This window comes from Periophthalmus magnuspinnatus, chromosome 22, assembly GCF_009829125.3.
Source record: "Periophthalmus magnuspinnatus isolate fPerMag1 chromosome 22, fPerMag1.2.pri, whole genome shotgun sequence".
In the NCBI taxonomy this organism is placed as follows: Eukaryota; Metazoa; Chordata; class Actinopteri; order Gobiiformes; family Gobiidae; genus Periophthalmus; species Periophthalmus magnuspinnatus.
The window spans coordinates 16,676,213-16,703,818 of NC_047147.1; the positions used below are offsets into that span (position 1 = coordinate 16,676,213).

A 27,606-nucleotide genomic window follows, 5' to 3' on the forward strand; every position below is an offset into this window, starting at 1 on the left:
TGAGTTCTGATTGGTTAAGAGGTGGCAGTTTCCTTCTGTGATTGGTCCACAGTGACAGGTTTTTGGAAACATAATCCTCTTGGTGTCTTTTGAATTCAATTTCATGACCAAACACCTTCGCCAAATTGTACTTGTTTTTGTGTGTACCATTATCACACTTCCCAGAACTCAGGACCAGGTGTCATGTTACCTTCAGGGTCCTCTGGTGATGCGTTCACGGCCAGGGTGGTGCCCATGTTACAAAGGCTGTGAGAGGGGAGTCTTTGTGAGGGAGAGTAACACAGCCTTATTTGGGCAGACTCTCATTGTTGTGCTTTACCCAGTTACATTCCTGGCTGGATGGATTTAGAGGCTAGAGGAACCAAACAATGCCAGATAAGGTTTCCAATTCACAAAACAAGTTTGGTAAATATAAATCAAGTTAATAAAATAGGAAAAAAAAGAACTGAATGAGAAGTATGTAGCTTCTTGTAAATCACTATTATTACTTCCTTGTTCTTGCCATTACAGCTTCATGCCATAATTCTAGTTCCACTCACTGTCTCCACTGTCCACAGCAGCAGAACCATCAGCCTCTCCATTTCCTCTTCTTCATCAGCCAAACTTTGTATTGCACCTCACTTCTTTTTATGTGAATCTTTCTTGGTTGAAATTGAAAAAACATATATTTAATGGGCCTATATTACACTATTTTCTGATCTATGTTATAATGGTGCTTCCTCATCAAACACATACCTGGAGTTGTGTTTTGTTTCATTCACACATGTTTAACACACTCAACTGGAAAACACTCAGATCCATTTTGCTATGTCATCATGTGGTAATACAGGAAGTGCTCCACTGTGTTTTTAAACTCCATACACCTTCATTAGAATCTTTTGGATAATTTCAGCCCTGGAATTGTCAATCTCTACTGAACTGAAGGTAAAACTTGAAAACTACTACTTCATGACATCACAAGGTGCAACAGAGCATTTTGAGCTTTGGAGATGTAGACAGACTAATAATAAAACACAACTCCAGGTATGTTTTTGAGGGGGAAACACCATTATATTACGATTTAAAGCTCACAAGAGTCAATTCTGCATAATGTAAGACCTTTAAAAAGTGACTTTAGATGGAAAAAATCTATTTGTTAGTGTTAATGAAAAGTAGGGTTATAAAAATGGATACCCGGATACTAATTCACTACTAGATACTCATCTGTCAATCCAAAAATCTTTAATTTCTTCTGACATCAAAAGGAATAATTATTATGTGTCCTGGAGCTCTCTAGATCTACTGTGAATCTTATGGGTTTTTCTTCGCCTTTTTATTGTTGTATTGAAATTGGTTTCAACCTTACCGCATTTGAAATTTTACTTTGGTGACAGCACTAATGGAAAGTATCTGCTCTGATGGAAACCAAACAGTGATCAAACTATTTACATTGCAGCATTTAGCCACTTCACTTCATAAGAACCAAACTCTTGTCATTGTTTAAATCTGGGCCCCAAAGCTCCATTAGCCTCTAGCTGTAGTTTACCTTAACTGTCCCTGAAGAAAACAAAGGGACATTTTACAACTACATTAAGAATAGGAGTTTAAGGTTTAATCCGTGCGTTTGTAAGCTCTTCCCCACAGGTACGGGAGTGTAGGTAGGTGAGAGCTTAAAGGAATGCAAAGATAAGGAGCCATCGGCGTAATGGAGGGTCACCTGATCTGTAGAGGGAGGAGGGGGGAGACAGGAGAAGGTGGGGGTGAGGGGGTGGGAGCAGCATTGGGTTTGACACTGAGGGGCTTTGTGAAGGAAATCCCCACACTAGCACACAAGGCAAAAAGGGTCTACTGTCTGTGCGGCCATTTCTCATTCAATGTACGAACCACTGTATGTTCAGGTGAAATCAGGCGAAACTGAACATGGACATGTTTGGGTCTTATTAAAGGTCCTATATTACACAAAATGTACTCATGTGAGCTTGAAGCCATGTTATAATGTTGGCATTTCCTCAAAAACATACCTGGAGTTGTGTTTTGTTTCATTCACACCTTTATTATTAGTCTGTCTACATGTCCTAAGCTCAAAGTGCTCTGTTTCATCTTGTGATGTCATGAATAGTTTTCAACTTAACAGCTCCTTTTACCTTTTGTTCAGCAGAGATTGGAAATTCCAGGGTTGAAATCATCCAAATGATTTTAGTGAAGGTGTGTGAAGTTTAAAAACACAGTGGCACACTTTCTGTATTACCACATGACATTACCAGAAGGTGGAACAGAGTGTTTTCTGTTTGAGAGAATAGCTCAGCCTAAAAAAGCAGGGTTTGTGTATTAAACATGTGTGAATGAAACAAAACACAACTACAGGTCTGTTTGTGGTGAGGAAACACTGAATCAGAAAACAGTGTAATATGGGGTCTTTAAAAGAAAACAGTAAAACAAAAAATATATATCTTTCCCTTGTGGATCAATAGTCTAAGGCTGAGTATGGATGTGAGTATGGATGTGGGTGTGGATGTGACTATGGATGTGACCATGGATGTGGGTGCGGAAGTGGGTGTGGATGTTTGTATGGATGTGAGTATGGATGTGGGTGTGGATGTGGATGTGAGTATGGATTTGAGTATGGATGTGGGTGTGGATGTGACTATGGATGTGAGTATGGATGTGGGTGCGGATGTGGGTATGGATGTTTGTATGGATGGGAGTATGGATGTGGGTGTGGATGTGGATATGGATGTGGGTGTGGATGTGGGTGTAGACGTGGGTGTGGATTTATTTTATTTATTTATTTATTTATAGCGGACAGTGCATGTTGACCAACAGTAACTGTTTAACATGCCAGAATTAGCCAAGAGGCTAGTTTTCATCTGTTGTCCGTTGCCATGATGTACAGATGGCTCCTTGCAAATTTAAATAATTTACAGAGGACACAGAGAATAAAATAAAAATAAATGTGCATTTACAGGTGTGGTAAAAAGGTAGAAAAGCATTAAGTTGTCATGATCCGCAGTGTCCACTCCTGGTTTTCCTCCCTGTGTGCTCTTCCCCCTCCCTCACCTGCCTGTGCCTGGAGCTGGGCGGAACTCTCGGCTCCTCCCGTGCACACCTGTAGCCCATCAGTGCAATCAACATGCCTGCTGGGCATAAAAGGAGCTGGGAGAGGAGACTCAGGGCGGGATCATTGTCGTGGTCACTTCATCCCTGTCGTCTCTGCACTCCTGTCTGTTCCTGCGTTCCGTGTTCCGGCCCTGGATGTCTCCTGCCTGCTCTGCCCTACGCCCGTCTGGTCTGCCTGTCTTCCTGTCGTCCCTTCATGTCCTCGGTCCTTGTGTTTCCTGTGTTCCTGCTCACCTGCTCACCTCCGGATCACCCACTGGTTGTACATTGTCCTATCTTACAATAAATCCTGTAAATATTCCCCGAGTCTGCATCCTTTGGTCCGCCACACTCACCCGTTACGACATAAGTCTTGAGCAGTGAATCATAGCAAAGACAAGCGAAGTGAATCATAGCGAAGACAAACGAAATAATTAAAACAGACAGGTTATTAAAAACAGCATGCAATTAATAACAGTAAAAGGTTATGTTAAAAAAGCACAAGAAAATAAACAAAGGGCCGATAAAAAGATTTGTTGAAGCAGAATTACAGAGGCGCACATGCAAAGGGACAAACACTAGATGGTAGTGGGTGTGGGTGTGGGTGTGGATGTGAGTATGGATGTGGGGGTGGATGTGAGTATGGATGTGGGGGTGGATGTGAGTATGGATGTGAGTGTGGATGTGGGTGTGGATGTCAGTATAGATGTGGGTGTGGATGTGAGTAAGGATGTGAGTATGGATGAGGGTGTGGATGTGAGTGTGCATGTGCATATGGATATGGGTGTGGATGTGAGTATGGATGTGCGTATGGATATGGGTGTGGATGTGAGTATGGATGTGAGTATGGATGTGGGTGTGGATGTGAGTATGGATGTGGGTGTGGATGTGAGTATGGATGTGAGTATGGATGTGGGTGTGGATGTGAGTATGGATGTGAGTATGGATGTGGGTGTGGATGTGAGTATGGATGTGAGTATGGATGTGGGTACTATAAGGAGCCTCCAGTTGGTCCAAAATGCAGCGGCCAGAGTCCTAACAGGAACTAAAAGAAGAGACCACATCAGTCCTGTACTAAAATATCTGCACTGGCTTCCTGTCGAGCTTAGAATCAAATTCAAAGTCCTCCTCCTGACATACAAAACCCTAAACTGTATGGCCCCATCCTATCTGCAAGATGCTATTGTCCCGTACCAGCCAAACAGAGCACTCCGCTCTCAGAATGCAGGACTATTAGTGGTTCCTAGAGTGTCCAAAAGTACAGTGGGAGGGAGAGCATTCAGTTACCAAGCTCCTGTGCTATGGAATCAACTTTGTCTAAATAGCTTTGGAGCTTGGAACAGTGAATATTGTTGCGTAAATCGTTTGAATGAGTCATGGTAAACCTTCTTTTTCTATTGTTCTGATCCTATTCTTCCTTTCTGGCCTAATGCAGATAACAATAGGTGAGGGAGTTATGTGTCATCTGTAACTGCCAATTTGTGTTACCACATTTGTACTGTACACCCTGAATTGACCCAAATGGCACTGAAGAATTATCTCTCCAATGATGTTTTATGACTGAAATATAGGTGTAATGTGGTTATAGGAGTAGTACATTTAATTTTGAAGTAGTGTATCAATTACTAACTGATTTTTGTTACTTTTTGATATTTTGAATATGTAAAATGTAACATATGGCACATTACATATGAGAATCTATCAAAAATAACTATCTTTATGTGCATTAGCACTTACACAATTGTCATATTTGTCATAGTGGCAAATAGATCTCCATATTTACTTTATCTTATTCCATGTTGTAATGTAAATGGACATATTTGAATGGTGCTTTTTGACCTTCTAGTACAGCATCTAGGTTCTCAAAGTGCTTTATATCAAGAAACCACTCATCCATTCATACACAAATTCATACACCAACACCTCTATGTACACATCTTGAACCGTACACTGTCTCCCCCAAATCACACCTAGTTTTGTGAATGGGATGACAGGATAGCTTATTTTAATATAACTGAATGTGTAAATGTACCTGTGACTCTTACATATACACAGTGATTTTGGAGATCCTCTCTAACCAGATGCCCTCCCTGTCACCTCCAGCCACATTCTTTGTGTGCTCATTTGGGTGTGTGACTTGAGTGGCCAATTACCCAGGCATGTGTGGGCAGTCAAGCAAGCTGGATTTGAATCAACAGCTTTCTAGTTTCAGATAATTACATCATTATCATTTATACACTTTAAAGGAACACAATGTAACTTTTCTGCTGGGTCTGCTTGTTTCTTTGTTTGTTTGGTCAGATCTGTGGAGAGGTGACCCCACTCACAGTAAGAATGTGTGTTTTTCAAGCAATAGAACACCTGTATTTGAAAGAAAGTAAGGTACATATAATTCCATACTGTAGAACACTCCAGGTATAGTTTGAGAGAGCTCTAAACCGCTCTCTCACTTATCAAGTACATGCCTTCATGTTTTTAAATTTACATAAATATTTCATTTGACACGCACCATTATTACACCTCACATCAGTTACATCCTCAGTTTAATCATGATTAAGTTGCCATGTTGGTTCCTCTGTTTCTCACCTTTTTTCTTCCCTTTGAGGTGATTCGACTGCTGCTTGGGGAGGGAAGGTTTAGCTTTTATTTTTTAAATTACTTAACCGTACATGAAATTATATTAAACTGTTAAAGCTAAAATAGCCCTGTGCATAATTGTAAATAGTGTAATAGTAACGTCTGTGTTAGTTTTCCTACAGCTAATCTTACCTGTCTGTCAGATCTGTGATGTGGTCTATAAAAAGATGAAGAACTCACTAAAGTTTCTATGTTTTTGGACCCCTCGAATGCTACGGCTTTCCTGGGCTAGTAAGAGACCAGATAACATTGTTAATCTTACATATACACATAATAAATAAGAACGTAGACGGTCTTATAAGAACAGTAGTTTATGTTTTGCCATGTCAAACAAACATAAGTTGTATATGCTACACAAAGAGAAGCAGATACAGCGACAGCTCCCAGGTTTCAGCACAGAACCGAGTCATACAAGTGTCAGTTATTGCTTGTTTTGCTACAAATACAAGTACAAGATTCACACACAAGTGGACAAACGTTACAGTGGACACACAGCAGCACAGTTTGAGTTATAGAAATGAAAGACAGATTCTACACATGACTTCAGTTTGATTTGTTTGTTCTCAGCTCATTTTTTTTACTCTTACATTTGCAGGAGAAGCAGCGCTGGCCCTGTGCACCGGAAGTTACTATCCCAGCGACAGATAACACTATACACAACATATTATACAGTACATATTCAGTCTGGAGACAACTGGAGCATACAAAATTTGACCTTCTCTTTGAGCTATGGTCACTTATTAACATCCACCCACCTCCCATAAGATAAGACTGACGTTGCAACTGTTACTGCATCAGATGAACGAATAAATCAATATTTTATTAATTATTTTATATATAATTTTCAGTATACAATATGTAATTACAGGCCTGTCACAATAACACATTTTGAAGTACGATATAAAGAAAATATAGATGATAATATTGAAAGCCATTACGCCACTGACACGATCACCCTAAAGCATTTAAGATTTTCCCCCAAAACAATTCTATATGTGCTATTGAACTGCAATAAACAAATGAAACACTTAATGAGTCATAAAAGTTATTTACTCCATCCTCTATGGTTCAAATCTTCAAAAAACTACAACAAATTACAAAAAGTTCCCACTAGTACAAATAAAAAGTACCCACAATAAATACTGACCTCCAAAAATAATTGTTCCATTTATGTATCATGTACTGAAGGATAAATTGATATAGTAGTTATCATGACAGGCCTATGTATTTATAGTTTTTCAAAACTACTTCCAAATCATTTATAGTTGGCGCAATGTATTTTCTAAGTGTTACTATAAAATCATTTGTCATCAAGAAAAATGGTTCACTGTGAGAAAAGAAAGAGAGAACACTACACTCTTCTTGCTCTATTGGATAAAATGATCAGGCCATGTTTCATTTGTTTCGTTTATCATTCACTTATACAGGGGAAAGCCCAGTATTTCGAGCTTGTCGGCCGGTACCAACGCTATTTAAAGGGGCAAAGTTATCAAACATGAACTCAACATGTAAAACAGATTATAATGGTGGATGCTTTGGTTGATATCTCACAAGGCGTTCAATGTTTCCCTTTTCTCCATATATAAAAATGCGTAGAGATCTATACACAAAATAAAAAAGCACAAATATTTAGTTCAGCTATTTACAGCAAAACCTGGAATTAGTTTTGTGAAAATGGGATTTAGAGATTGCCAAACATGCAAGAGGTCTGGAGACAGATCTGAGCAATCTATAATAGTTTTCATACAAGAAAGCTGTGAATTGTCTTTGCGCTGTTGTTAATATTATTTTTATTTTATTTTATTTTTTTGTTAGAAAAATGAATGTTCCCATAAGACACCACTGTGAGGATATGCACTGTAGTACTCCACTGTCATCAGATTAAGATAAAAAACACCTCAGCTCAGAAGTCAGAAGCATGCAAAAGTGTGTCAAATACATACTTGTAGTTAGGCATCTATTTTAAAAGAAAAAAAGACCTCTCTGAAAAAAACAAAAAAAACAAAAACAAAACAATGCTTACAATAATATTTGAACGGTTAGTCACAAATGTGCTGTGACGTTTAATAGGTTCCTGCTCTAACAGTGTATTATTTTGAATGTATGTGTACAGTATTTACAAGCAGACAACTCGATACGTATGAACTTCTGAATCAAGTACAAATAGAACCAAAAGAGTCCACAGGTTACGGAGAGGTACTGTGAATGGTGACAAGCGATGAGCTGGATGGTGCCTGGCGTGACAGGTGTCTGACCGCACTTACACAGAGGGTCCTGTAGGGGCCGCTGTTCACGCCGCCCGCACCATGTGATGTGAGTGATCCATCTTTAGGTCGTAGCCGCCTCATTCCTCTCCCAAAAACACGTCTGCACAGCCATGTCCGTTTGCTTTGGAGTGATCTGAAATGAGGGGCGCGGCGCTCAGACAGGGCACACTGCTGTCAGGATAAGGACAGGTGTGTGTGGGTGGAGGTGGTGGGGGTCTAGTTGCAGACTTTGGGGGGTCCATCGGGGCGTCTGGTCTGCACGATCTGCTGCTTCGGCCGGGCTCCCTCCTCCTCCTCTGTCTCACTCTCACACACGTGCACCACCACACTCGGAGTGGACTCTGTGCCCGCGTGCAGCTCGTACTTCTCCCCTGAAGAAAAACAGAGAAAATAGGGGAAACATTCAATAGAGCTTGGGATTACCATAGAAATCCACCATGTATGTAGGAGTAGTGCAAAACTCTCATTGAGATATATTAACCAAAGCAATATTAAAAAGTAAACAAATGTGCAATGGAACAACACAATAAACTGCAGGGTCACTACTAGTAAACAAATGTGCAAGAAGTACCAAATACTGTTACTAAAGGAAAAGTACAGATACCGAAGTAAAACAAAAACAAAACAAAACTCAAGTATAAGAATGACATGAAAAATCTACTTAAGCAAAAGTATTAAAGTACTCATTTAAAAATGTGTTTAATGAGTAAAAAGTAAAAGTATTTTGTACAGATTTTGTGATGTCACATCTTTTTTCCAAGCTCTATATCAATTACATGATGACAATTACAATGAGGATACTTTATTGAATTGACACATTGCCTTTCTAGTTCTTTAAAGTTTAATTAATTACATCATTCTCTTCTCAGTCACACTACTCTACTAGCCACAGCTGCCCTGGGACAGACTGATGGAAGCATGTCTGTGTAAACAATCTCTCTTCCAGCCACAACAACACAGGACATAACCACAATGAATAACGCCAGGAGCAATGGCCAAACACAAAATCTTTGGGTTACGGCCTCACATTTTGATACAGTTCAAAAATATAAGCACAGTATTTAAGACAGAGAGACAGAGAGGATTTAAAAGTGTGAGAGAATATCACTTATCTCCTGTTTAAACCCCTTTAGTTTCGTAAAACGGTGTTAGCTTTCCAATCTGGTGATTAATTAAACTTCAAACTATTGTGGAAATAATTATTTATCAGTCCAAAACTTCACATACAACAGTTCTGCTATTGTGCTCCTTGTGAAAAGTGGGGCTATTCCCAGAATGTGATCTTTCTAGGAATAGCCTGGTTCTTTCTCTACATGCCAGTCTCTGTCGATCCGATGTGCAGATTGTATTAGTGGTTACTATGGCAATGCACTTCCACAGCTGGCTGAGAGGAAATTGGTCTGGACAAAAGCGTCTAGCACAAAGACTAAATGGTGTCACGCTGTTCCATGCACCGAGGACAGGGGGAGCCACAGATCTGCATCTGCACTCTTATAATTAGGGCTGCTGTGAGAGGACCGCATCAGATACAAAAACAACTGCTCAAACTTGAATCTAGTTGAATAACTTTATACAATCTACAGATGATGTGCCATTTTGAGGATATTCAATGTATACAAAACAAAATATTATAGTTTGAAATGACTATAGATTTTTATTTATTTAAATCCTTTCAATAAAATCAGTGATTCCCGATTAATGGTGTCCCATTGTAAAAACTAAAGTATGGGGACTTTATGGGGACCAAAATATTTAAACTCAAGCAGATTTTTAAGTACATACCCCATATGTTAAGTTAAAGGTCCTATATTATACAACATTGATTTTTGTGAACTTTTAACTATGTTAGAATTTTGCCTCATCAAAAACATACCTGAAGTTGTAGACAGGTTCGAGTAATCCTGGTTTATTAGTCTGGCTAAATCTCCAAAGCTCAAAATCCTCTGTTCCACAACAAGGTCAATTCCAGGGCTGAAATCATCCATATGGCTCTAGTGAAGGTGTGTAGAGTTTAAAAATACAGTGGAGCACTTCCCGTATTACCACATGACATCACAAGGTGGAACAGAGTGTTTTCCATTTGAGAGAGAAGAACTCAACATAAATATGCAGGAGTTTTGTGTTAAACATGTGTGAATGAAACAACAAACACATCTCCATATCTGTTTGTGATAAGGAAACATTATAATATAGATCAGAAAATAAAATAAAAATCAAATGAACAACTACTTATTTAAACACAGAACTGGCTCTCATATGATTGTACAAATAAACAGGTCAGAGTCATAAAACTGTACCCTGCAGCTGCATTTCAGTATGATTTCGGTTGCTGATTATTCTGCCCTATTTCAGCCTCACAAACAGCCATCTCAATAGCGGGGAGTGTAACATAAACTGCATTTTGTGAGTACGCGCTTAATGCATTAGCTCTTGGATCCTTTTAGACTGCAAAGGCCACTTGTTCTGGGGTAACTATTTTAAGATCTGAACCTGCTCACTGCTTTGTGCTCTGCTGTCTCGTGTGGTAGATAAGAGAGGCTGCAGGTGCAAACATCCAAATGACCACAGCTGGCAAAGAAGAAAAGAGATAAAAATAAACATATAGCCAAAAGGAAACAAGAAAAAACTGACCTCCTCTTAGTGGGTCAAATGAAAAGAGAAGAGGGGACAGAACGGTACGTCTATAAAAGAAAAACTGCACTACTGAAAATGGACTGTGCCGGAGGTGGCCTTGGTGCTAGAGCTGCACATTTTAAAATTGCAACTGAATCAAACTCACAATTTGAATTACCGCAATCATCAAATTGCCAAAGCTTCAATTATTTAGATAATTGAATTGTTCTGCAAAGAACAAAATATCTTGTTCAGATTTGAATCCTCTCTCAAATGTTAATGCTCCTGGAGTAGTTTACAAAGTGCGCTATGAACACAATTCTACATTTTAAATATATATCGCAAATCTAATTGCAATACATTCTCTAAAATTAGGCAGTCCTACTTGCTACTGTCGTGCAATTTCTCTATCGGTTAAAAATAGAAGTAGCCTGAGAGTGTAAAGATAGGCAGGAGATTCTGAATATCTAACACATAAGAAGTGTATACCATTGGTGTTGGAGTCATTTTGACTGCCTTTCATTTTTGCACCTCCAGCCTCTATGGGGCACTGTGGTTTAGATGTTTGGAGTGGAAACTCCAGGTATAAAGAGAGCAGAAAATTAGCACCAGGTGTTAGAAGGTGCAGAGGCATATGGTTTTTGACTGTCTATAGATTCCACTGTGGGATTGTGCCAAAGGTGAGCCAAATAAATTAACTACTAATCGCTGGACTCTTTTTGGTACACTGGAAGACACACATGCTTAAAGACCTCTGTAGACCTTGACCAACAGTGGCTTTTTGCAAATTAGCCTCTACATTAACTGTACTGGACTATGAACACTCAAGACATTGTTGGAGTATTGTCCATTCAAGTCTGGGTATGCTTCCATTGTAGGGAGTATTATACCTTTGATGACCTTGGCCAGAACAAGAGCTGGAGGTGTCCTTGGAACAATAGTACAATTTCTCTACAATTTCTCTACAATAGATCTACAATAGATCTACAATAGATCTAAAATAGACCACATCATGCAGGTGAAGATGAAATGTGGCAGAGACGGAGGACCAAGTTTAATACAAAACATGGAAATAATCTGTAAAAAATAATGTAATTCTGTCAACTGGACAAAAGTAAAGTTTTTTTAGTCTGCAAATGCCTCTTTATACACCTACATTTAGTCTACCTAAGCAAAACCAGCTACTGGCGAAATCCACTTTCCCACTTATAACACCTGTTCAGCACTAGCATCAGTATAGTCTTTGTGTGAGTCGCAGTTGTATGCTTCTACTTGCCTCATGGAATACAGTGAATGCAAAATAAACTGCACTTCTTACGACAGGGTGATAAATCCTATTAACTGAATACATTCACAACCACGCTCCCAAGACTAATGCTTTCAACAGTGCTTTTTAAAAATGAGGACAACACAGCAATAAATAACATCAACTCCAAGCGGCACCTCGAGGCAAATATAGCAGCTTAATTCAGTGACTAGTGTTCACAGGTACACAGAGACAGGAGAGTGTGTGAGAGGAGCAGAGACAGGGGAGTGTGTGAGAGGAGCAGAGACAGGGGAGTGTGTGAGAGGAGCAGAGACAGGGGAGTGTGTGAGAGGAGCAGAGACAGGGGAGTGTGTGAGAGGAGCAGAGACAGGAGCAGAGACAGGGGAGTGTGTGAGAGGAGCAGAGACAGGAGCAGAGACAGGGGAGTGTGTGAGAGAAGCAGAGACAGGAGAGTGTGTGAGAGGAGCAGAGACAGGGGAGTGTGTGAGAGAAGCAGAGACAGGGGAGTGTGTGAGAGGAGCAGAGACAGGGGAGTGTGTGAGAGGAGCAGCTCTGACCTGGTCCCAGTTTGGCCACAGCACACAGAAGGTCATAGTTGATGACTGGAGTGGCGTCTTCGCTCTGGCTCCAGCCCACAGGAGGAGAGGCTGGAGGGGAGATCAGAAACTGCTTCACAGGTTGAGGGGGGGCCAGGTATGACTTATCTATGTCCTCGTCTCCATTCTGGATCTGAAACATACCACAATACATTCAGTTTAGGGAGACAAAGGGCGCTATAGAGTTTTTTGGGTTTTTTTGTTTTGTTTTTTGTGGGTTTTTTTGTATTAGTTTAAATGTTGAGTATATTTTGCTTTATACAAACTACAGTACTTATTCTCATCAACAGGCTCCTGGATCTACATTCTTAAGATATAAAGATAGACCTTTTATCAAACTTAAATCAAACCCATTGTCAAAAGCTCAACAGGACTCAAATACAATACATTTTCTTCCACAGGAACAAAATATATTTGCCTCTTTCCAGTCCCTATAAGCTTGGTCACAAAGAAGGGTTGCAAGAAAATGGCTCTTATTATTTCTCTTTCAACAAATCTAATTGCAATACAAGGCAGAATAGTTGGGCTCCATGATCCCAGAACCTGTGGACACTCACTTGGGCAAAATAGAGCTTGAGTTTGTTGCCGTTGAACTCAGACTCGTGCAGTTCGATGCGAGCGCGTGCTGCTGCCTCTGGAGTGCTGAAGTTTATTCTCACTCTGCGGAAACTTTTGAAGAGCTGGAATGTGACCTGCTCATCGTAGAGTCGAAACACAGCCTCAAAGCGCTCCTGTAGAACAAAAGACATGAAACAGTCACTTTACTGTCCCAAACAAACAGCATACAATCATATCACATTATACATCATATTTAAATAATAGCAACATAGATACATAATAAGGATTTACTTTTACAAGATTCTCAAGTTTCTTAAGTAATGCATTTGTTACAGCTGCCCTGGGACTGACCATGACGCTGGCCAACACTAAACACATAGTCACATCATTACAACATTCACACAGGTAAGTTTAAGGTTTTTCATTTGTGTTTTATCTGTCTTGAATTGTGTGAAGTGTCTTTGAGTCATGAAAAGCACTATACAAGCATTATGATTATGATCATGATTATGATTATGATTATTAAAGTGAGGTGAGAGTCATGCCTAAGAACAGTATATAATGCCAGACGAGGGGAATCATCACAGTTTATAGATGCTGCCACTGCACTGCATTCTATTTTATACTGTGCAATATCACATTTTCGTTTTATTATTATTTCTACTGTGTATTACATGTTTTTATTTATATTTATTTAATACAGGACAGTTTTACACTTTAGACACACTGTAACACACTGTAACCTTTATACCAAGGGCCAATATATGTCTTTTTCACAAAGTAGTAAATTGTTTCTCCTCCTGAGGGACGAGTACCCACTTCCTCGGTGTGCACACCTGATGCACAGCCGGATATCTCAATCTTTATAACCCAACACTCTCCATGGGCACAAACAGCCCATTCAGCTGTGGACTCAACTGGGCCAGTGCTGGGCGGCTCTGAGTAAGCACAGCTCTGTACTGTTCTATTCTGTGTCTGCTGCACACGGCGACAGAGCCGAACACTGGACTGGACAAGACTTTCCGCAAACACAACAGGTCCACTGATCCTCTATTGTGTGCTCCACTGCTCATTGTCAGCTCAGCCCCGGCTATAATGAAAAGAACAGACTTGATTGCTAAAGTTTCTTTCAAGATTATTTTTAAAAGGACACAAGATTTACTCAAATGGATGTCAATATGTCCACATCTGATTTTACAATTTTCATCTTGTGATTTCATTTCCTTTCATTCCCACTGTTCACTATTACCACTACATCACAGTATGTAGCCTGCTTTATTTAGTAAAACTTTCTGTTTTGTTGCAGCAGCAAAAAGGTCAATGTAGATCAAAGCTGTACTGTATTTGGTCCAGTGAGGTTCATCTGGTCTTTGGTTTATTTATTTTAATAGATTCTTTTTTCAGACCAACGTTTAATTTATTTTCATACCAAACAGTTTTGGCTGCTCACTAACACTCTTCCTCAGTTTGGTCACATGATGTTGCTGGTGGAGGCAGGACAACAGCATCACACACAGTGCGACTTCTTCAGGACATTAAACCAGGACGAGGGAGCATTTTTTACTGTCACACACCTGGTATACTGTCCGGAAGAAGTCGGACTGCAGATGGCGCTGACATCCTGTCTCCACCGGTAGGAAAACAGCACTGAAACCTGCTTAAATCAGCTGACCAGACACTCACAGCAACATCATGTGACCACTCAAACAAGCAATGTATAACAAGCAATGTCTATAATAAAATGATGGTTAGCTGAAGTTGTAATAGTGTATATGAAGCCTCGTCCCTCATATGCAGAAATGTTTGTGACTCAGTAAGCAGTGGGCTGCCCTGTGCTCTGTGCTGAACGCTGCCATCAGATATTTAAACATCTTAGTATTAACAGACATATTAACACAACAACACTTTGCTTAACACGTCAATGTTTACATGTCAGAAGCCTAACGCTGTCCATTGTATTGACTCTGTTAAAGCCAATGGAGCTGTGCACTGACCTTCTATGCAGTGCAAGTAGTAGTGGGCTAGTATTTCTAATGAATTACAGCTATTCAGTCCAAAAAACAATGATAGTTGGACATTTCAGATATTTACATCATAAAATACTGATCTACTTATTATCTTCTGATGGGGAATACAAACGTGAAAAGAAAGCTGTCAAAATATTGCCTCAAAACCTCAAGTAGGATTATCAAAACCTGCCAATGCACACTGTTTTCCCTCAGACTATTTCAGCTAGCATACCCACAACATTTATTACTATTATACATTTTGTTGTCAAGTTTTTCTTACTTGAATAATAATATGTTCAGCACAAGCATAGAGCCCTTTAAAAATGTGTTGCTGGTGAATTTTCCATGAGCTGGTTTCACTGTCTCACATGTGATAACTGATAGGCTGCTCTGAAGTACCTCTTTACCGTGAAGGATGTTTTGGCATGAGTTGGATAGAGGCTGTCAAATTACAAGGCTCCTCATAGGTAAGCTTGCTGTGTGCCAAACAACAATGTCATATCTGCTTTTGAGAACATTTTAGGTAATTATTATTCAGGTTCTAGGTTTTAAAATAATGGAAAAAGCAGGTGATGCCACGGGTCTAAGTTACAGGTCAGATCATGCTCGGAGTAAGAATATGAGTATTTCAGGGAATTTTGAGCAATATGATGCCTGCAACTGAATGAAAGCAAAATAGATAGATTTAATGCCATAGTGTAGAACATTACAAGCAAAGCAGTAACATTTCCATGGAGAGAAGCAGGTGGCAGGCCCTCCTCTAGAAAGTTACATAGTACAAGTTTAAAATGGTTGATCAGGAAAACAGACGGCATCATAGAAACAGTTGTGACACAGAATAACATCTTCTCTAAATCCTTCCCACCTTTTCTCTATACATTTGATAGGCCATATCCATACTTATTGGTTTCTGGTGCTGCTAATAGATCGCACTGTGTACCATATACTATTTAAATGCTCTCGTTAATTATAATGTGCTCTAGCCTTACAGACAGTACAACCACATAAACGTTTCACTTCTTCAAGACAAAGAGAAAACTAGCCCAATAAGTGTTGAAAATCCCTTTCTAACAGGCTAGTCCTTGGTTTGAAAGTGACACCAGGACACTGACATGTGCTGATGTATGGGACCTGAGCAGCAGCAGTCACTACGGTGAGGTCAGCACTCTCACATATCTGACCGCAGCATCCACACAGCACCTTTACATAACACTGTCCACAGACCATTTCCTGCTCCTCAACCACGAAAGGACACTGTTAACATGCCTGCTGAAAATGTTTACAAAATAACAACGCTTTAATGAGTCATAAATAATCAATAACAACCGGACTGTTGTGTGAGGTAAGTTTTCAAATCATTCAGTAATGTCTGACAGTTTGATAGAGGTAATCTATCTTATATGAACTGAGTTCTGGGAATAATACAAAAGCTTCAAAATTTTTGTTTACTTAGTTTTAGTCAAAAAAATATTTTTGGCTATTTATTTTAAGATAATATAAGCCTTTATTTGTGCCACAAGGGGGAAATTATAGTGTTGTAACGCAAGGTTCAAAAACAGAAGGAAAATGCAATCAGAACAACAACATTACATTGAAACATTGTTTTATATTTGGGATATTTTAAATTGTAATATTGATCTAAAACAACTTAATAAAATAAACCCACTGACTTTGGCATTGATTTCTGCCTGTGCCTTTATTGCATGTCACAAGTGGTGCACAGCCTTTTTTTTTCTCATTTGAGCAAAATTGCTACACAACGATTTAATCTTATGTATTTTTCGCAGATTACGAAAAAAAAATACATTTGCAGAATGCAGTGGGCGATCGTGAAAATTGATATTTTTTGTGCAATGTTATCTTGATTGCAAAAGAACAAAGATTATTTAAACACACATGAATCAAGTGGGTAAATGAGAAGATGAAACAATGAACTGCATCATATGCGGGCTGTGAATATATATTATACATCATCACTACAATACATTTGAATCAGATTTGGTTATGTTTAAATCTAATATTAGTCAGTCTAAGTGATTTGGTCAGGATTAGCTTTGTGAAGGAGAAATTCTTTCCTTCCAGCTCTTTCTGTCTCTGTGATCCAGGGCTGGGCTGGCAGTCTGGAGTTTTCTCTCACTGTCCTCTGCTGTTGCAACAGTGTGATTTCATTGTCCATGCATTCCCCCGCCAGATTTGATCTTGTTAAAACCACACTGGCACCGTATAACCACAATAAACTAATATTGTAATCCACGGCTCTCGGTTTGCCCAAGGAGATTACCTGCTGTAAAAATACTTTTGAATGTAGTTTGCTAATCTGTCTTTTGGACACGTGCAGGCTTTAATACAGTGTAATCCAGAGTCAGACTGCACGAGTGGAATAAGATTTGAGTGAAAACCAATAAACTAGGCCAGAAATACAGCCCCGGGTGAGTCAGGGATAAAGGAGGGATAAAATTAGTAGTGGTCCAATAACTAAGAACGTTTATTTGAGCATTTACAATTATAATTACTGCTTCTAGTATGAATAAAGGCAAGTAATTAAAGATTAAAACTAAATTTAATTTCTATAACACAAAAGATATTTATAGTATGCGGTCTATAAAGCACAATAGGTTTTTGATAATAGAAAATTGATTACATAAACACGAATGAGAGGATATACAATTGCATTATATGGCTCTCAAACTGCATGTTTTTGGTTTGTACCTAATATTGCATGTTACTGTAAAGTTGTTACAGCAACATGCAAATTGCTTGTCTCACTCATCACAGTAGTAAACCTGTGTACTACAAACAACAATCAAATGCGTTTATGTGTGTGCGTTATTACATAAGGCTCCATAAATGAGAGTGCTCTCAATACTGGCTGCTGCCCAACTGCATGCTGACATCACTCAAACCAGTTTACAGCAACGACATGATCTAAATACTTTGTGTCACTGGTGCTACAATTCATTTATATGGGTTCACATATGTTTATTCATTACACTAAAGCAGATGGATGTATTAAAGGGCCTGTATCTGACCTTTCAGGAAGAGGGGGACAGACAACTAGAACCAGTCAGAGACATTATAGGATGAGAAACATGGAAACAACATTGCACGTGACTATATAAGACAGTTGTTTCTTTGTCATGGTTCAACATTGGAGTGAGAGAGTGGGTGGGGCTAACATGTTCTTCACTCGTGCTTCAAATTGGATACAGTCTCTTTAAAAACACAGTCATCCAAATGCTCTGTTAAATGTCATCTCCGCTGTGCATCGATAACAGTTACATAACACTGACCATGGGTGTGTGAGTGACACACTTGTCTCCAAATGCACAGTTAGCATTTCACCTGTGTGTAAGGGCAGACTAACTGCTCTTGTCAAACCAGTATTGGCATTTTAGGATGGACACCCACCTGAGCTACGCCCAATGACAATATTCTGTATACGATATTCACGATAGTGTTAAAGATCACTGTATGCCTCTAACACAGAGTGATAATCCCAGTGTGTAAATTAAATATCAGAAAATATATTAAGCATAATCCAACAGTTTTATGTTTCATTAGAACACAAGCATTATAACTAAATTTAACTTTCTGATATTCACAAAGATCCTTTGTCATCACATTCGGGTGGGGAGTCCACCACCTGTTCATCCACATGGAGATGTTATTGCATTGTCTGGAAAGGTCTACATTATAACATTAAACAAAACTATTTTGCAGTAATTTAGTTCCAGGTGTTTTTATGGCAAAAAAAAATGTTGAAAAACATCCTCACTGAGATCTGCATACCTCTGGATAGAATGCAGTCAGTTTAATGCTATACTGTGAAATATTCTAGGCAAAGCAGTAACAAAGACAAGCATGTGGCACTCTCAACCAGGAAAGTTACACAGTGCACCTTCAGCAAACCAGCTCCTCTGATGCTGCTGACCATTATACCTCTATTAGTAATAGCATGCTATAAAAGTGGTTACATCATAAGGGGCTGCAATCCTCCGTCCATTATTTCCACAACACGTCTATCTTGAAAAAGTACAACTATATTTAACTCAATGTAATTACTTATGACGCTGTTTTCCAATGAAATTACTGATTCCTAAAATAGTATATCCCATTGTGTAACCATTTTCTTTCTCCTGGTCTTATGTTGGCTCAGTGTAACCTGAGCCACTGCAGGAGCCTGTGCTTTGTGCTATGCCAGCCTCATCGGACACAGGCTAACCTCTAACCGTCACCCGATCTGTGCCTATGGCTCTAGTGTTACCGGACGCTGCGAGCCGTCTGATCCACCTGCCTACTGTCCTACTGGAGGGGGAGGAGGCACACCTGAGCCCCCACACAGGTCTGGAGGAGCGCTCATCCCTGCCAACTGTTGGGTTTGGTTTCCCATGAGCTCCGAACATGATCCTATAACATCTACATCCATCCTCCAAGTCCTGCCGCTGCCCGAGGGTCCTCACTGTTATTCAACCAGGAAAGACATTTGCTACCTTGTTGTGAGCCAATCCAAGATGGCTACTTCTAAACCAGTCATTTCTCCATCTCCTTCACTTTACTACCAACAGCAGCACCAAAGATCTAGGGAGACAAATCACATACCTGTGAGAATATAGATTTTGGCATATATATTTCATAAAAGTAAAAACTGAGCAGAAACTAAACCAAGGCCAATCCAAGTGTAATGTAGGACGTAATAAGGAGTTTATCCCTTGCTAATTTCAACTACTTGCCAATTCCAGCATGTTTAATACAGTACATTACATCGCTATATTTCTTCTCCATACTAGCTTCCCACAATGCATAGGGAATCCTTTGTGCTCCTTCATCCAACCAGCATGATTCAGTCTCACACAAACAGAAACAAGGACAGTAGAGCAAATGAAAGTTAACTGACCCACATCAAATACACCTCTACAGTGTCCTAGGTCTGCATGTCACTGCTCATGCATCATTAGTTTGCAGTGTAAACGGTGAACTATGAAACTCCTTGTCTCCATGGAGATGTTATTTATTAAGCCTGGTAATGTTCCACAAAACAAATTTCCCTATGCGGACGATAAAGTGTACCTTGACCTTGAAAATGACATTAAACTTATGTATATTCATGACAAGCAGGTAATGCCACCAGGTCAGATTACAGGTAAGATCTATAGAGAGACGGGGATATTCCCAGTAACAATGCATGTTTTTCAAGGTATTTGTTAGCAATATAAGTATCTGTAACTGAATACATGCAAGACAGATACATTTGATGCTATGCTTTGGAACATTCCAGGCAAAACAATAACATCTCCATGGAGACAAGCTGCAAGTAAAGGACAGTGGACCCTGTATAGAAAAGTTACATAGTGTTCAATTGAAATGTATTGGTCAAGCATCAACCCATAGTTTAATATAAATCTAGGAAGGGTAAAGAGAAAAGCTACAACCAAATACATTCCTTAATTGGCCAGTGGTCGTCACGGCAATCAATATCCCAAAAACACTGGCAAAACAAAACAGAAGTCCATCACTATGTCAGCAGAATTTTGGCACCGAGCCCTGACAGAGAAGAAACAGCATCTGCAAAACAACTCTACCTCCCAAACCACAATGTCACCCCAAGTGTTCTGTTCTGAAAATGTATTGTCAAGACTGTCTCAGTATTTTGTTTTGTTGAAAGTGACAAAAAGAAAACTCAAACGCTGAAGGCATTTTTCATCGGTTTACAAAAGCGTGCCAAAATCTATATACAAAATACTGCGCTAGTGCCAAAATAACCAGTCCAACTCATTATATAAAATAAATAAAATTTGTTGTCATAATATCAGATGGAGGGAACGGACCAGTATGAACAATGTTTTAATCAACAAATCAAGACTTTTTGCCATTTTGTCATGTGTATAGGGTTGCAAAAAAGTATCAAAATTCAGATACTAAGAAATAGTAAAACTAGTATAGAAACTAGATACTCATTTGATCAAGAATCAATACTAAAAAAGTCACATTCACAGGAAAGAAATGAACCTTTCTTGAACAGCTTTAGAGTGATCTTGAGCTGTATCAGAACCATAATAAGACCACACAGACTAGCATACACCAATGAACCACCATGAAACCTACCTGGACAACTGAGGGATTACACAGATATGGGAATATAAAAGAAAGTACTATGATTTAATGTTGAAAATGACATTCTATTGTCTAAATAAAGAATGATCTAACCCTTCCTATTGAAATCAAGTTTGAAATTTTAGTATTGTGACAACACTAGTATAGGGTCAGTAATGACAGAAATACTGTAACGATAAACCATGTCAAGAACTCATAATTTCGTCACTTGGACAACAGTAAATTGTACCATGTAATTCTGCTCAATATTAACCTATGGGCAGTTTAAAATACTGCCAAAAAAAGTTATTCAGGTAAATCTTTGCATAAGATGAAACTCTTTGCATAAGGTTCATTATCATGAGCAGAAGATTGTCAGAAAAACATGAAGCTGCCTGTTTTCTCACAACAAATATAACAGTTTTCCTATAAAATGAACTGGTTCTCTCAATGGTAGATCTATAGCTAATTCCTATGAGATCTGATGTCTTGGTAACTGCACTGTGTTTATGGAAAGAGCTGACCACTTTGAAGCTCATCATTGTCTCTGCATGGGGCATTCACTCTGACTCGGAGCAATAATAAAATGCATCTCACTTGAGCAACACAATAAGAGGTCATCTTTGAAAAGTTCTTGTCATCGCTAAGTCTGGATATTTAGGTTTTTCTTTAGAGCGAAAACACAATGAGGGCTTTTAACTTTCTGGAATGCTCTCACGGCAAGTGCAGCCGACAGCATCAAAGTACAGCACTAAAGGGAGGATGGGAACAGGGCTGGGTGACAGAAATCAAATTGTAATCTCAATCCTGTGAAGATATGCTATTTTGATCAAATTCAGACATTTTCATTTGAATGCAGGTCTATGATAACACGCAGGCACTATTTCTCACCCAAACCTCCTATTGGTCAGCATCAGCAATGATAGGGGGAATAACCAATTGCAATAAAATGTGAACTTTAAGAAGAAGCGGATGACTTTAGTTAGCTCTTTAAGGGAATATAAATTTGGCTACTGATTTTTACATAAATTGTGACAAAATAGAAATTGTAATCTGGCTCCAAGACAATTGTATATTCATTTTTTTGGCGTATCGCCCACTCTAATAGTCTAAAACTTTCCCCCTTCGAAAAGAGAAATGCATACTTCACAAGATACCTTTACTACAATATCAATTATAGGCCAAACTAACAGACTGCCCATACATTTAATAATATACTAACCCAAATAACATTTCCTTGGCACAGCAGGTTCCTCTGGTCAAAATGTAAATGCAGATATTTCACAAAATAAGGATGTCAAAATGTGCCATTGACGTACCATCAGGACTGCACCTGCTGTAAGGACACGCGGCCACTGCGTCTCTAAATGTGTGCCATGCATTAAAGATGTAGGCCTACTGTAACCATGTGTCATCCAACTTTCCGCAGCATTACGTATTTGCTTTGCCCCACTTCTCTGCTCTTCATTAATTTTAACCATTCATTCATCCATTCATTCATTCCCTTTTTTTTTTTTAGGCGTCAGTGAGATGTCCGCACGACTCCCATTGAGAAAAAACGTCTCCATCCCACGTCATGCCTCTGCACAGCCCGTGTCAGTGAGCAGTGAGCGTGCTGTGCGTCCCGACCACAACGCTTTAGCTGCAGTGGATCATCCTGGCTCCATCATCGCTCATCATACCTGCATTTTGTCCGACGTAAAGACCTCCGTGTCCACCTCGCACGCAATGATAGTCACCATCTCCAGCTTCATGTTTATCGATGGCATCCCCACACTGGTCCAGAAGCACGCACGCACGACGCAGCAGCCAAGTCTAGGGGGAAGTAAAGTTAGGCCCGCGGGATGATGGTGATGGAGCGTGTGTCCGCACTGGCGCTGCTGCTGCTGCTGCTGCTCTTCGGTGTGATGCGGCGCTACACTGCCTCGCTCGCTCCGCTCAGCCCTCTCCCCCTCCCTCACCTCTCGCGCCACATTGACGTCATTACAGTTTCACGTTCGTCGTCGTTTACGCCACTACAGTGCTCGGCGAACCGTGCATGCGGGGCCACTGCAGAACTCACGGTCCGGTGTATTGCGCTTGTGCTTATGGCGTTTTCTAACTGAACTGCGGTAAAATGTAAAGATGCTTCCGCAGTTTACATCCATCTTTTTTTTTTTTTTTTTATCCAAGTTTAGCCAATCATGGTCCCCAGTGCTGAGAAAACAAATAGCAATAGGCCAAATAATAAGCTGCAGTAGCCCTATGTCACTATAATAACAAACAATTAAATGATGAGTATGAGCCTATAACTCAAGGTGTAAAGATATGCCTCTGTGTTTTGAAAGAATTATGATCCACAAATGTTGAACCTCCAGTATTAGCTCCAGAAAACTTGCCATGTTTAACTTTCTGATCCGAAGCTTGGAGGTTCGAATCCCAAACATCATTGGTCGAGTGGTCAGATCCGCTGTACACTTGAATGGGTGAGTGGTTCCTTAATGTTAAGCGCTTTGATTCGCTATATAAAAAAGAGACCATTTACCATTACCATGTCTTTGGGGTTCTAATGCCATCACTTTCTGAAACTATTGTTGTTTTATGCCAGGGGTGTCCAAACTTTTCTCATTAAGGGCCACATATAACAACAGAGACAAAGCTAAGGGGCGACTGAGGGCCATAGACTGGTCACCAATACAGTGAATACTTCAAATCTGCGTTATTATTACAAGTTAAACTGAACCACTACACATTTATTCATGTTTACATCCTCAGTGGGACACATTAAATATTTGATATGGGCTTGTAAAAGTAGATTTTCAGAAATGTACAGTAAAAAGTACTGTTTAAGGTACATGGAAGCTTGAGGGCCAAGAAAAATTGGTCTGAGGGCCGCATTTTGCCCCCAGGCCACAGTTTGGGCATGCCTGCTTTATGCTGACAGACGAAGCCTTAAAATTTGTCCCAGTGTTTCTTGGCTATACATAGGTCTAGTTAAAGAGACATTAATTATGTAAATAAGGTCAAAACATCTGCAATCCGACAGTTAAACATCCAAATCTACCTTAGAATTCTGGTCTTTCCTCCAGCTCAATTTCAGGATTTTTGAATGTTATGATGTTGCATGAACCCAACCTCTGGCGTATACATATTTACACCAGAATTGACCTATTATTATCACAAGAACTTCAAAGTATGAAAAATTTCTGCTACTAATTTCTTCTTGTCTATCGTCATCACTTGCAAACAGAACCATCATCCCATCGTCTCTCTCCTAACCACGCTGCCTCCTCTAGATTTTCTTGCACCTGCTATCTACTCTCACCACAATGACATCTGCAAACATCACAGTCCATGGCGAGTCCCATCTGACCTCATCTGTCAGTCTTTCTGTCCACACCGCAAACAACAAGGGGCCGAGGGCACTTGATGCAATATGCCACCTCCACCACGTAGTCTCCTCACGCCTAGAGACAGTGTTGGGAAGAATTGGTGGTTTTCAGATTTTAGAAAGGGGAGGAAAAGCCAAATCGTCCTATTTCCTGATCATTTCTATTATTGACTAGACCCGAAAAGTCACTGTACTGTATTACAACAAATATCTGCATTTGAACAATACTAATTTTAGCTGCCCCTTAATTTCATTTAGTTATACTGGCCTATAGAAAATTTGTTACAGAATACATAAAAAAAAGAATACAAATCAGAGTACTGCATAATGAATACTTTTATGTTGAGTTGTGTATTTGTTAGGCATTAAAAAATACTAATTAAAGGGAAAATTCAGACATGTACATTACAGAGAGATGTTTTGCATGTTTTTCACTAATACCATGCTGTTTAAAGCCTAAAGTGTGGTCAGATGTATTGTAGTTTAATAAAAGCAGCTGTACACTGAATACCATCAAATGAAAAAGTAGATTTCCCAACACTGCCTACAGAACAGTTTGTACAGAATAGATTGTATTTTTTATAATCTGCTATATTTAAATTACTTCACTATTTTCTGATACTTTGTAGTAAAATAAGAATGCTCCAGGTGCTCCGTGTATTCCTCAAACCATGCCCCTGTGCCAACGCCTCTGCTGTTGCTCTAATATAGGGCAGGCTATTTTTAAAACAGGCACAGAATAGAGTGGGTGCAGTGAGGATGTCTACAGGATCACATACAGAGGAGGAGCAGAGTGGAGAGAGAGACAGGCCCAGAGGAGTGAGGTGAGTGTAAACAAAAGGCCTGTCAGGTGCCCCGGACATGAGAGTACAAAGCCCAAGGAGGGTCAGCTAAGGGCAGCTAGAAATGACATACAAGATGCACCCACAGACATGATCTTCTGTGTAGCATGCAACTGTAGAAAATGTATTTTCCTTAGTATGACTTAGCTACTTTACACACTTGCCAACTCAGCAAACAACCATATTCCATATTAGAACAGTTTGACACAAACACAATAAGCCAGGCCTTCTATCTGAACTGTATATATGAGTAATGGGATCAAAATCATTTAACACAAGGAATTATCATTATGCTTATTTAATTCAAGTAACTAGGATGAATACTAAAAACATGGGCTAATGAAACACATATGACGAGCCATTACATTAAAGTGGACATATAGTAAAGCTACAAGCCAGACTGGGGCTTTCTGTGCCCAACAGTCCTTCGCTGCCATGATCTGTGCTGTACCATCCAGCCATATGAGTCATCAGCTTCATTTGGATGTCGCATTATTTTTCAAAAAACTTTTTTTTTCTTTTTACGTCTACAACCTTTGTACTACACTATGTGAGGTTTTGCTTCTATTTCCTGACAAGTTCAAAGGCAGACAGGCTTTGTTCGCAGGAGGTCACGTGAATGACACAAAAGGTTTCATGTTTAAAAGTGTTTTCTAAAAATACGTTTATAACTCTTAATTAGAGTGATGAGTTGTCAGGTCACTCCAGGGTCTATGGATCCTTTTTGAACTGTTGTGTTATGAGTATGTATCTAAATAGGACCACATACTCTGGCCTCTCTAATAATAATCATAATAATACAGTGCATTATTCAATCACTCCATACTTGGTGTTGGTAATTTACTATTTGCCACAGTTGCCCTGGGGCAGACCAACATTGACACACACACCATTTTATACTAGGCAAAGTAGGTGAAGTATCTTGCTCAAAGACACAGCATGAATCAATCCTCTGGCCTTCGTCTCAGTCTATTACGTTGCAGAGGTTCAGGTTCTGCACTTTGCACATTAAACACATTTGCCTCTAGGACAATAAAAAAAAAGCTTTTCTACACACATGTAGACACACATGTAGACACACATGCAGACACACATGTAGACACACATGTAGACACACATGTAGACACACATGCAGACACACATGTAGACACACATGCAGACACACATGTAGACACACATGTAGACACACATGCAGACACACATGTAAAACCAACATAACATCCTGTTATTATGGACTGTGTATGCTCACCCTGTGCACGTCGTGGTCAAACACTGTATCATGAACATTACAGGCAAACAGGGCAGTGGGCAGGTCACTCAGGTCCATCATCTCCTCCGCCATGGCCTCCTGGTCCGACTCCCCACACACCATGTCCTCTTCATCCTCCTCATCTTCCTCAGGGTCACTGCTGTACGCCTCTGAGCCACTGCTGCAGCCTTTCAAGCCCTCACGCAGCATGGTGCAGCTATGGGGGACAAATAGAGAGAGAAAGAGGAGGAGGCTCAAAACTTATAACATTTCACAATCATTAGTGTGCATTAAAACTTCAACGTAACCAGAAGCAAACGTTTTATAAATGAGCAACGACATCTAGTGGCCTGTACACTGATCTGGATTTAGTAACATTTTAATCCCCTCATTCAAATCTAAATACACCACAAATCCCTCACCAGGATGCCACACGTTGGTTTTAAAATGAGTTACAACTCTCAGAAGGATCTAAATAAATTCTAGATGAACTTTGCGAGATATTTATACGGAACAAATCAGGCCTGTTGCTCGCTTTTCCAAGATACGTGTGCACATCCATGGAAGCTTGAGATGGCACGGTGTTGTTTCGGCGCTTACCTCACTGACGGTAGCGATTAATTCCCTGTAGTAAACAATCCAAGACAATATTCTTCATTTAATCCACCCCTGGCTCGGTGTTTTCCCTTTATAGGCGAGAGTTGTTTATTATTGGATATTCTCTTGGTTCTGGAGGCGAGACCAATCCAACACCAGAACAACCCCGCATCAACCAATCAGAGCAGAGCTACAGGAGGATGCTGTGCGTGCTGTGCGTAACCAAGGGGCCAAAACACTCTGACCAAACCAGGGGCATAAAACAAGTGCTGACCAGACATATGGAAGTAGGTCCAAAATAAAAGTTGTTCAGTTACATTTAAGTAGGCCTATTTTTGCTTAAATAATTTGTGTATGGTTTATAGCTAAAATAAAAATAAAATAAAAAACAACTATTATACTATTGATGTTCTGAAATATCACGCCGTTGTGTCTT

The 27,606-nt window shown here is 39.7% G+C and overlaps 1 protein-coding gene across 2 annotated transcripts; it reads right to left on the reverse strand.

Annotated features, from left to right (window-relative positions):
- Positions 1 to 6,000: 6,000 nt before the first annotated feature.
- rcan3 (regulator of calcineurin 3) lies at positions 6,001 to 27,304 on the reverse strand. 2 transcript variants are annotated; one of them, XM_033988832.2, is made up of 5 exons: positions 27,174 to 27,304; positions 26,574 to 26,790; positions 13,013 to 13,186; positions 12,417 to 12,588; positions 6,001 to 8,350 (listed from the first exon to the last, which is right to left on the reverse strand). In XM_033988832.2, exons 2-5 carry the CDS (start codon positions 26,781 to 26,783, stop codon positions 8,196 to 8,198), a joined length of 711 nt encoding a protein of 236 aa, XP_033844723.1. In that variant the 5' UTR covers positions 26,784 to 26,790; positions 27,174 to 27,304; the 3' UTR covers positions 6,001 to 8,195. The 2 variants fall into 2 exon arrangements, with proteins under 2 accessions (XP_033844723.1, XP_033844724.1); XM_033988833.2 differs by lacking the exons at positions 26,574 to 26,790; positions 27,174 to 27,304 and adding an exon at positions 22,795 to 23,046.
- Positions 27,305 to 27,606: the final 302 nt, after the last annotated feature.

Coding starts and splice junctions, on each gene's coding strand:
- rcan3 (XM_033988832.2), bottom strand. CDS start 26,783: ATGCTGCGTGAGGGCTTGAAAGGCTGCAGCAGTGGCTCAGAGGCGTAC. Junction 13,187..26,573: donor TTGACCACGACGTGCACAGG/GTGAGCATACAC, acceptor TTTGTTCTACAG/GAGCGCTTTGAGGCTGTGTT. Junction 12,589..13,012: donor TCAAGCTCTATTTTGCCCAA/GTGAGTGTCCAC, acceptor GGTATGTTTCAG/ATCCAGAATGGAGACGAGGA.